The sequence below is a fragment of the Thamnophis sirtalis genome, unplaced genomic scaffold (genome assembly GCF_051295495.1).
Source record: "Thamnophis sirtalis isolate CommonGarterSnake01/CBP01778 unplaced genomic scaffold, rThaSir2_p1.2 scaffold_9, whole genome shotgun sequence".
Classification (NCBI taxonomy): Eukaryota; Metazoa; Chordata; class Lepidosauria; order Squamata; family Natricidae; genus Thamnophis; species Thamnophis sirtalis.
Window position 1 is genome coordinate 18,142,195 of NW_028261389.1, and position 12,214 is coordinate 18,154,408.

General features: G+C 40.2%; 1 protein-coding gene across 5 annotated transcripts in view; it reads right to left on the bottom strand.

Annotated features, from left to right (window-relative positions):
* Window positions 1–12,214, bottom strand: part of DENND5B (DENN domain containing 5B) — a 135,457-nt gene that overhangs the window by 94,314 nt on the left and 28,929 nt on the right. Inside the window, exon 1 of one of the 5 annotated variants that reach the window (XM_087722969.1) lies at window positions 5,174–5,217. The exons of the other annotated variants lie outside the window; for them this stretch is intronic. Within the exon in view, the coding sequence (XP_087579095.1) occupies window positions 5,174–5,213 (40 nt within the window). The 5' untranslated portion in view covers window positions 5,214–5,217. Of the gene's footprint in view, window positions 1–5,173; window positions 5,218–12,214 lie in introns of those variants that run through there. 5 annotated transcript variants of the gene reach the window in all.

Here is a 12,214-nt window from a genome sequence, read left to right on the forward strand (position 1 = left end):
AGGACACAGGCACATCAAAGCTATTGAGCAGTTAAGTGACAGAGGAAGGTGTGTTGACCCAGCTTCACTAACAGCCTCAGGCCATAAAAGAGAACAGGATGAACAGTCTCTTAGGCACATGAGCAAGACAGATGCTGGGTCTTTTCCCAAAAATCTTCCCATGAAAAACACCTTTTATTCAAGAACCAAAACATAGGCAAATGAATAAATGTGTTATTCTTTTCAGCCCCTATGTGTTATTCTGTCTATGTGTGTGCATGTGTTATTATTCTTGGCATTTTTCTCAAAACATAATTGGGAGTTGGTTCCCATAATAATTGAAGCAGTAAGCTAATGATATCATTCCTCAGTGTGATACTGGAACCTGTGAACTTGGCTATTGATTTGTAAACATTAAAATGTTTGCATGAATTCCAATACAAACAGAACAAAGCTAAACGTTTGAATTTCTAAAAATATAAATATTTTAATATGCATCTCCCTAAGCACCTATTTTAGCTCTCTCACTCTTAACATACTGGAAAACCTTCCAACAATATGTTCACAGCATGTCAAATTTGCACGACAGGTTGTTGATTCTTACAAGATACAAGATACAATAGCAGAGTTGGAAGGGACCTTGGGGGTCTTCTAGTCCAACCCCCTGCCTAGGCAGGAAACCCTATACCATTTGAGACAAATGGCTATCCAACTTCTTCTTAAAGACTTGCAGTGTTGGGGCATTCACAACTTTTGGAGGCAAGCTGTTCCACTGATTAATTGTTCTGTCAGGAAATTTCTCCTCAGTTCTAAGTTGCTTCTCTCCTTGATTAGTTTCCACCCATTGCTGTTTATGCAGCCTAGAAGTGTGTTGGCAGCTGCTGCACACTGCTGGCTCATATTTAAATGGTTGTCCACTAGGATTCCAAGATCCCTCTCACAGTTATTACTATTGAGAAAGGCACCACCTATATTGTACCTGTGCATTTTGTTTTTCTTGCCAAATGTAGAACCTTAGTTTTTTCACCATTGAATTTCATTTTGTTAGTGCTCAGTGTTCAAGTTTGTCAAGATCCTTGTGTATCTTCAGTCTATCTTCTGGAATGTTGGCTATTCCTGCTAGCTTGGTGTCATCTGCAAATTTGATGAGTTCCCTATTCATCCTCTCATCCAAATCACTGATGGAGATGATGGAGTACTGGGCCTAAAACGGAGCCTGGGGATACTCCACTGCATACTTCCCTTCATGTAGATGCAGTTCCATTGAGGACTACACATTGAGTGCGGTTGGTCAGCGCAAATGCAATAAGATTAGTCTGGCATGATCTGTTTTGACCAACCCATGTTGGCTTTTGGCTATTGCTTTGTTTACTTCTAGGTGTTCGCTAGTTCGTTGCTTGATTATCTTTTCCAGAATCTTCCCTGGTATTGAGGCCAGGCTGATAGGTCTGTAGTTTCCTGGATCTATTTGTTTTCCTTTTTTGAAGATGGGAACCACATCAGCTCTTTTCCAGTCCTCTGGCAGTTCCCTGGTGCTCCAGGATCTCTGAAAGATACAGTTCAGTGGTTCTGAGATCTCGTCTGCCAGTTCCTTCAGAACCCTGCAGTGTAATCCGTCTGGTCCTGGTGATTTGAACTCATCTAGGATAGACAGGTTCTCACTTACCATTTTCTTCCCTATTTCAATTTGTCTTCCTAATCTGATTTTTGTGGTGCTGTTTTTGATAGGTTCGACTGTTTTATCTCTTTGTGTAAAGACAGATGCAAAAAATGAGTTAAATAGTTTTACTTTCTCCCTGTTGCTTGTCACTTTTTGCCACTTTCTCCCAGCAATGGACCAATTGTTTCCTTGACATTTTTCTTGTTTTTAACATGTTGGAAGAAGCTCTTTTTGTTATTTTTTACTTTTGTCACAAGCCTTTCTTCATTGTGAGCCTTAGCTTTCCTCATTTCATCTTTACAGGCTCAGGCTATTTGCTGATATTCTGCCTTAGTTATGTCCCCCTCTTTCCACTTTTTATACTTATCCTTTTTGTCTTTCAATTTGTCAGAGAGTTCTTTATGCAGCCATGCTGGTTTCTTTTGGGAACTATTATTTTTCTTCTTCTGTTATTTTTATTCCTGTTAATGTAAGTCATGTTACTCCTATCTCATTTGGCTAATCTTGACTATTGCTTCCTTATTCCATTGTCCAACCGGTGCTTTAACCCCACAACCAGTGGTGAAATTCAATTTTTTTTACTACTGGTTCTATGGGTGTGGCTTGGTGGGCATGGCATGGCTTGGTGGGCGTAGCAGGGGAAATATACTGCAAAATCTCCATTCCCACCTCACTCTGGGCCCAGCCAGAGATGGCATTTGCTGGTTCTCCGAACTACTCAAAATTTCCGCTACTGGTTCTCCAGAACCTGTCGGATTTCACCCCTGCCCACAACAAAGAAAGAGACAGAAAGGAATTTGAATATATAGCATCTTAGCTCTGATTGCAATTGCGTACTTTTGGAACATCAGTAAGAGAGACTTAATGGTATGTTGCATCCCTTAAAATTAAGAGTCCTCAAAGAAAACAATAAAAGGCTTGTCTCATGCTTGAAATCATATATTATGGAGTAATCTGTCCACCTACTCCATGCATAATAACATCATTGCTGCTTCCAACTGCTTTCCCATGGGCAATCTTTATTCTGCAATCTACTGCTTTGCTTCTCCAACAAATATGACATTCTGGGAAAATTAATGGTTGAGCAAAGGATCAATAGCACACTTCAGAAAGTAGATTTATGGAGCAATGTAATTCATCATTTCCTTTCTGATTCATGCCTTCTAGGGACTTTCAGGAGCATATGATGTTCCCATGGGCATTGTTTTTGCAAACTGCACTTCTCATTGAGCTAAGCAACCTGGAATGTCCACATCACCGGCCATTCTGCTCCTGTCAGCTACATGAAAAAGGATACGATGTATTGTTTTTTCCACATGTATTTAGAACTTCAATCCACTAAGCCGATACATTATCTGCCTTGCTAAAGGAATAAAAAAAAAATGTGGAAAGAAAAATAAATGGAAAAAAAGAACTTTCTTCCCTACCTGCAAGTAATGGATTGATAACTCAGCTACCAAATTTTTCAGAGTATAAGACACACCTTTTTTCCTCAAAAAAGAGGATGAAAATCTGGGTGCGTCTTATACATCGAATACAGCATTTTTTGCCTCCTGAAGCCCTGCCCCTTCACCAAAATGGTCGTGCATAGCCTTATGGAGGCTTTCAGAGAGCTCCTGGGGGCTGGGGAGGACAGAAATGAGCAAAAAATGGGCCATTTTTTGCCCCCCAAGCTCCCAGCAGCACTCTATAAGCTTCCATAAGGCTATGCATGCAATTTTTTTTTTACAAAAAACGGGCCAGTTTTTGCAAAAAATGGGCTGTTTTTTGCTCGTTTCCCCCCCCCCACTCCTCCAGGAGCATTCTGTAAGCCCCTCCTCCCAGGCTATTCATGCCTTTTATTTTAAAAAAAACGGGCCCGTTTTTGCCCGTTTTACCTACCCACCTACTCACTCTCTCTCCCTACCTATCTATTGTATTTCTCTCTTTCTATTTCTCTCTATATATTCCTCTACCTACCTACCTACTCTCTTTCTCTCCCTACCTACCTACTGTATTTCTCCCTCTCTCTTCCTATCCCTCTATCTATCTACCTACCTACCTACTCTGTCTCTCTCCCTACCTATCTACTGTATTTCTCTCTCTCTCTCTTTCTATTTCTCTCTATATATATTCCTCTACCTACCTACCTACCTACTCTCTCTCTCCCTACCTACCTACTGTATTTCTATCTCTCTCTCCCTCTCCCTCTATCTACCTACCTACCTACTCTCTCTCTCCCTACCTATCTACTGTATTTCTCTCTCTCTCTTTCTATTTCTCTCTATATATATTCCTCTCCCTACCTACCTACTCTCTCTCCCTACCTACCTACTGTATTTCTATCTCTCTCCCCCTCTCCCTCTATCTACCTACCTACCTACTCTCTCTCTCCCTACCTATCTACTGTATTTCTCTCTCTTGCTTTCTATTTCTCTCTCTCTCTCCCTACCCACCTACTGTATTTCTCTATCTATCTCTATTTTGCTCTCTCTCTCCCTCCCTTTATCTACCTACCTACTTTTTTTAAAAAAATGCCTCTTCAAAACCTTTGTGCTTCTTATACTCCGGTGCGTCTTATACTCTGAAAAATATGGTACTTACAGCCCAATCCTATGCACGCTTACTAAGAAGCAATTCCAATGGAGTTGAATGCATATCTACTGTATTGCCAAATTCTTCCAACAACACACACTGCACTTATAACAACTGGATTCAAATATAATCCTAAATTATAATGTAGTCAACTTACTTCCGACTTAGCAACTTGGGTAAACCAAGACGTGTCATAGTGCAAGAGTCAGCACTTCCTCATAAGAGGCATCAGAGTGTCATAAAAGCCAAAAAGTCAGAGGAATACCAAAATTTACATACAATCTCACATAGGCTGCGGCTACCACAAAATGCTTTCCCAGATCAATGAAAGACCTAGCATCCATAGTCACACGCTACCCTTGGTTAATTTTAAATTTGGTAAGATTTTTTTTTTAAATCTTAAAAGCTTGTGTGAAGTCATCCTGTTTGGTTATTTCTTTCTTTGAATCTACAGTATATTGTACTAACAAACTTGGATCAATTCAATAAACAAGATCCAGACACAGACAGAGTTGGAAGGGGACATTCCACATCAACCTCCTATGCCCATGATGGCGAACCTATGGCACGCGTGCCAGAGGTGGCACGCAGCGCCCTCTCTGATGGCATGTGAGCCATCGCCCCAGTTCAGCTCCACTGCGCATGTGCGTGCGCCTCCCACCGGCCAGCTGGTCTTTGGGTCTCTGCTGCGCATGCACATGGGGTGTGGCATGTGTGGGGAGGGCTCACATACACTGGGGGCAGGGGTGGGTGGGGGCATGAGCACGGATGCATGGGGGTGGGGCATGTGTGCCTGCATGGGGGTGGGTGGGGTGCATGCGCAGAGGCTGTGAGTGCATTGCATTTTGGGGGTTCAGGCCACGCGTGCTTTGGGCACTTGAACCAGAAAAGGTTAGCCATCACTGTTCTATGCCATGCAGGAATCCAAATTAAAGCTCTTGCGACATAGACCACACTTACTGAAGAGGATCCCATCAGCTCTTGAAGTAATTGGCTTCATTGAAACTGCTCTTAAATCCATTATTCCTTGTTCTGTACAGAATTCAAAAATGACAGAGAAGACAGTGGCATTCTGTTTGCACAGCATTGAAATAGCTGTCCAGAGCCATTTTTTTTACAAGATTGGCAGAAAATAAATAATTAATAAAATAAAATAAAAATAATAATACATATCTGTTACTCCCCTCTTAAACTATTATTCTATTATGTAACAAATCTAGAGCCCCTATTTTATTTAAGTATTTATTGACCTTAAGCTTAAACCATGCTGATGATTGAGCTTCCTATTATAATATTCTTATTACAACAAAGAATCTTTTACTCAGGAATGAAAAAGTTAGCTACCCTCTAACTGGAGTAATTAAGACAAGCGTAAAATAATTTGGATTTGGAACTAATGACCCGTAGATCCTCAAGCAAGCAAATAAAATTCCTCTTCTCCCATTTCCTGTTTCAAATAACAGTATTTTTTTAAAAAAATAAAGGAATGAAAACCTGCAACAATTTGCAACACTAATCAACAAAAATTGTACGCCTATTATATCTGACTGAAGGTTTTGGAATTAACCTTGAGCAACTTCAAAATGGGAAGCTTTAAAGATTCTCCTGGGAAGATAGGCCCAAATCACTGTAAATTTTCATCTCAAGTCCTCCCATCTCTTACTAATATTCATTCGGCATCAGCCAGAAGCAGTTCTTTGATCATCGACTCCTTGAAATATCCCCCCCCCCCAAAAAAAGAAATAAAATATGTTCTGACATTCTTCCCATTTAGGCACATTCTGAAAATATTAGTTTCCTGTGGCTTTTCACGTCCCATGAGAATGGTTTTACATTACTCATTTAACACTGGTTATATTGTTTTACAGCCCTGATTACATAATTAGCTTGGAGCCGCTAAAATGTGCAGGTTTGATCTCCGGGAACAAACCTATTGTATTTCTGCAATAAAATCCAGCTGCCACCCTGTGCATTCCCATCTTCAATCCCCAAGACAGGCTTCATAAAGACTTAGCCCTGGGCTAACTGTAGAAAAATTAATATGTGGGCTAATCCCTCCTCAGCATCTAATCTAAACAAATCCACTGTGATGCTGAGCAAAAGCTGTATCATGTTGGCATTTTCTGTTTTTCTTCTTTCACCTACAAGCCACAGCACCCACAAGTCACAGCAGAAATGTGGACTAAAGGAAAGAAATATGTCGAAGGATCAACTGAAGGATATAAGTATGGGATATATCGGTTATGGGAAGCTTCCTTTTTGTTTTAAGATGGATGTGGGATGCCAAGAGAGCTTGTGATGACTGCAGAATAATTTTGTCTGCTTTGATCTTCAGATTCCGGCAACACAATCAAGCAGCCAAAGCATTTGCAGAAGATATGAAGGGCGCCTATTGTTTCATTTGTAGTGGGGCCAAGAGCTGGACTATGGCAATGTGTACAAATGTGAGTGTTGAGAGCTCATATTCTGCTACAGACACTTTGAAAGCTGCCCTGAAGCATTTCTTATGAAAGCTTTGTAAAATTGTCTTCACCCCCTAGTTCGGTGACTACAATCAACTCAATTTGAGATAATTTGCTAGTACGAGAATATGTACATTATTAGGCAAAGCTTGGCTGCAGTCCCCCCTGCAAACACTGTTAAATATTAATATAAGGAAATAAGGAAACACCCCCTATAAGATGCCTGGGGAGTAAAATGGGGGAAGGGACCTAGGGAAAAAAATCTGTGTTCTAACACAAGTTTTGCCCTTTTACATAATTATATGTGTTGTTAGGACAATATAAGATGCATTTCACCTTTTGCTGTCACTGAAATCAAGAATGGACGTCTTATGGTCACTTCCTAAGAATGCTGGCCATTCTAGCAGAACATAAGATTAGCCCTCTTGAAGATCTGAAATAGCTACCCAAAATACGAGGCTTCTGAGATAGCCACAAGCAGAATCTGAACACAAGAGATCTATATAGATTCCCCTTTGATTTTACAAAGGCTATTCAATTTTTGCCTAAAATATACCGTGTTTCCCTGAAAATAAGACAGGATCTTATATTCTTTTGACTCCCAAAATAAGCACTTGGCCTTATTTTTGGAAAGGTCTTATTTTTGAGGTACAGGAGGCGGTGAGCATGGTCACCTCATGGCGGCTGCTGTGTTGCAATATTTTCGGGGAGACCTTATTTTCGGGGGAGGGCTTATTTTAGTCTATGTGCTCAAAAGCCCGATTGGGCTTATTATCTGGGGAGGTCTTATTTTTGGGAAAACAGGGTATATATTTTCCTTCAATCGTCTACTCCCCAACACCCATTATTAAACTAGACATACCCAGTTCCTGCAATTTATGTTGTCATAAATTAATCATGGATCATAACAAATAGTATTTCTTTATCCTCACTCTCTGGCCAATATCTTTCATTAATTATAATGAGCAGGTTCAAGAATTGTGAGATTTCTGAATACAGACTGATAAAAGTTTGGGATTATTAACACATCATATATAAATGTGATTGGAAAGAAGTGTGGATAATTGAGGAGGCAATACCAGGGGATAGTAGAACAGAAAACAATGAATTAGAGAAGATGACAAAATAACAAGTTCTGAAAATCGGAAGTGACAGATTATGCATACATTGGCCATAGTGGTCCCATTGGTTATCAACAAAATAATCTTGGATGGCACTTAGAAATTTTGTACATTGACAAAATTTCCATCTGTCAATTGCCAGGCCAGGCTGCTTGGAGATACACATATACTACATCAATATATTATGGCATCCTATGTTCTTGGGAAGAAAGTGTACATTAAGGCCAACATCAGCTAAACCAGGGGGCAGGGGACTCACATTGTTATGAACAGAGTACAAAAATTTTATTTATTGAAATGCACTGGCTTCCCAACTTCAGTGTCATAATTTGGAAAGGAAGAACATGGTGATTTAGGCAAATTAATACACCAAAAAGTGGAGGTGGTTTTGAATACGCAAACCAAAAAAAGGTGAGAGGATAAATGTAAGGGGATAAAACAAGTCAACAATATGTCCAACTTGGCACCTTTTAACTATGTGGGCACTACAACTTCCAGAATTCCTCAGTCCCAATACATCTGGAGGGCATCAGGCTGAAAAGCCTAAGCTATATTTTTTTTTCAAATATATGTTTGAAGGCACATATTTAAAGCAAATATCTCAAAGTGTTGGTAGAACAAAAAACAATATTATTGTAAGATGAATTTGCATCCCTAGCTGAACTTCCAATTATAGCTGTGGTTTTCTATATTAGAATCAGGATTTAAAGGCAACAATCATTTATATATAGATAGCATGCCTTAAAATTGTCAGAGCAGTAACTGATATTCGTTCGGTTTTCCTGTCCCAAACACAAGCACAGAGAAAGAACATTCTGAATAACTTCAACAGTCTTTAGCCAAGCACTTCAGATGTGTGATGAATTTCTCCTACCCAAACCATTTTCAAGTTACTTTCAAGCAAATGGGAGGATTTTAAAAAGGTGCGGAGATGAATTTGGCATTTAACTGATTGGATTAAAAACAGAATTTTTTAAAAAAGCCTCTTTGCTTTGAGAATTGTCATCTTTGGTATATTTGTAAATTAGATTGTAATTTCTTCATAAATACAGAGGCTCAGGTTAATTCTTTCCACATCTAAGCCAACACACACACACACACACATCTTGCATGCAAACTGCATTATCACTTCACACTAACAAAGGTTTCAGGAGCAGATGGCAGACTGTAAATCCCACAGACGCTTTATTAGCGGACTGCAAAATAGGTCCCATTGCCTACCAAAGTCATGCTTCACTTTGTGAAGCAGTGACCCTAACAAATCCATTTTGTTCCTTGTCACTATGCTGAATCCAATGAATGAATCTGACATAACAAGAATGGGTGGTGAGAGAAACGGAGAAAGCTTTAAGCGTTCTTCCAAGATCCCTAAGGCTTGTGTGTACTATGACATTTAAACAAGGCACGTCCAGCTCCACTGGAAGAGATCTAAAAAATTTTTTTTTAAAAAAAAACATTGCCTATAAATGTGTAATCAGAGTAAAGAAGAACCAATGAAAAGTGTTCATCAGAAATACTAGGGTATCTAGGACCAATTATCATCCTACCAGCAGACAAAGGCCAAACGACAGTGATCATGGACAGATCACAATATGTATAAAAAGCCAAAAAATTACTGGAAGACAAAGAAACTTACGTTCTGGCGACCACCAATCCAATATAGAAACCAGATAACTGGATTGAGAAAAAGGTCAAATCACTAAAGAACAGTGGCCAATGAAAGCAGTGGACCCATCCTACCACACCTTTATGGTTCTCCAAAATACATATGACAGACATATCTCTATCCAAGGCAGAGGTGGGTTTCTCCCAGTTCGCTCCAGATCAGGCGAACTGGTAGTGGTGGCGGCTGGAGGCTCCACCCACCCACCCGGACGCTTCTGCGCATGTGCACACGAGTGAACCAGTAGTAAAATAAATTGAAACCCACAACTGGTCCAAGCCAATTATATAATTACGAGGAACCCCAACCTACAACATTCCTAAAGAGTTGACAAATAAGCTTAGACACCTCACAGAGGGAAGTAAATACTGCATCAATCCCCCACTAAAGTGCATCCAAAAGATCAAAGGCTTGACCACAGATGAAGATGAAACCATGGTCTCATTTGATATCACAGCACTCTTCACTTCCATAGACCCAAACTAGCAAAAGAATCCATGACAGCACTACTAAGTATAATCTTTATTGTCATTGTACTTAAATACAACGAAATTGGTTGTATTTTTATATTATATTTTGTATTGTATTGTATTGCATTGTATTTTATTATTTGTATGCCGCCCTTCTCCGGGAGGACTCAGGGCAGCGAACAATTCAAGGGGGAAAAGGGGGAACATAAAAAGACAAAATACAAATAATAAAAGTAAACAACAGCCGCACAACCATACATGTCAAGAGGGGAGGGAACTCATCACCCCCAGGCCTGCCGGCAAAGCCAGGTTTTGACGGCTTTTCGGAATCCCTGTGGGGAGTTCATTCCAGAGGGCCGGAGCTGCCACAGAGAAGGCCGGTAATAGCCAGGTGGCATTGGCTGGTAGATGGCACCCGGAGGAGGCCAACCCTGTGAGATCTAATGGGTCTGTGGGAGGTAATTGGCAGCAGGCGGTCTCTCAAGTATTACTTATATGTATATGTATATGATGTATATGTATATGTATATGTATATGATGTATATGTATATGTATATGTATATGTATATGATGTATATGTATATGTATATGTATATGTATATGTATATGTATATGTATATGTATATGTATATGTATATGTATATGTATATGTATATGTATATGTATATGTATATGATGTAGATGTAGATGTATATGTATATATGTATAGTATAGTATATTACTACACAGCACATCCGGCCTAATCCAAATACACTAAGAGTGAAATACCCAGCATCATGGACCTTATCAACCTTAGCCTGACTACAAACTTTTAGTTTATTGGACAAATATATCACCAAATCAAAGGAACACCCACGGGATTATTGCTTTTAAGACTCATCGCTGAGACCATCATACAAAACCTGGAATCTACAGCACTCCCACACATAGAACCCAAAGTCTCGATGCGGCATATAGATGACACCTTCCTCATAATAAAAAAGAACCATTTATAGAAAACACATGAAACGATTAATATCATTTTCAAAAGAAAAAAAAATCACCAGGGAAGAAGAAAACAACACACTTCCCTTCCTAGATAGCAGCAGAGGCAATTATGGCAAATTAGAAACATAAATCTATCGAAAAACTGCCCACACCAACTAAGTGCTCCACTACCAAGGTAACAACCTAACCTCCCTCAAGAGTAGTTGTGTAAGAACGCTACTTAGATGAGTATTAACACATTGCAGCCACCCTGAACAGCAGAAGAGAGAAGATAGAGCATCTATATAATGTCTTCCAACAAAATGGATATTCATGCAACTTTATCAAAGCCCCTTACCACTTAACCTACCATTAGCACAACCAACACAAGCTGCAAAAGGGACAACATTGTTACACATCAGAAAGATCTCAGAAACAGCAAAGAGGATTAGGGGACTGGAGGCTAAAGCATACGATGAACGATTAAGGGAATTGGATATGTCTTGTTTAACGAAGAGAATGACTAGGAATGACATGATAGCAGCCTTCCAATATTTGAGGGGCCATCATGGAAAGAGAGGGTTGATCTGTTCTCTAAAGCACTGAGGGCAGGATAAGAAGAAATGATGGAAGCTGATCAAAGAGAAATCCAACCTAGAATAAAGGATAAATTTTCTGTCAGTGACAAAAATTACAGTATTTTTCGAAGTATAAGATGCACCTTTTTCCCTCAAAAAAGGGGGTGAAAATCTGAGTGCGTCTTATACACTGAATATAGCATTTTTTTGCCTCCTGAAACCCTGCCCCCTTGACCAAAATGGCCGTGCATAGCTTGTTGGAGGCTTTCAGGGCGCTCCTGGAGGCTGGGGAAGGCAGAAATGAGTGAAAAACAGCCGTTTTTTGCTCAATTCTGCTCCCCCAGCCCCCAGGAGCACTCTAAGAAAAAAAGGACACTCTAATGCCCTTTTTTAAACAAAAAATGGGGCCGTTTTTTGCTCGTTTTTGCCCCCCCCCCCCGGAACACTCTACAAGCCTCCTAAGGGCTATTCATGCCCTTTAAAAAAAAAACATTGAGCTTTCTAAAAAGAGATTGGACAGCTGTTTGTCCAAAACGGTATGGAGCAGTGGTGGGTTCCGGATCCCGGTGCAACTGGTATGATGCAACAGGGCCCGGCGTCCCCCACATGCATGCGCACACATGCACGCATGCATCCTTACCTCCACGATGCCTCCGCAATGCTCCAGCTGTGCAGCAGAGCGTTGTGCAGGCGCCGTACGCTCTGTGCGCGCATGTGGAAGCACCGAAGAGCTCAAATACA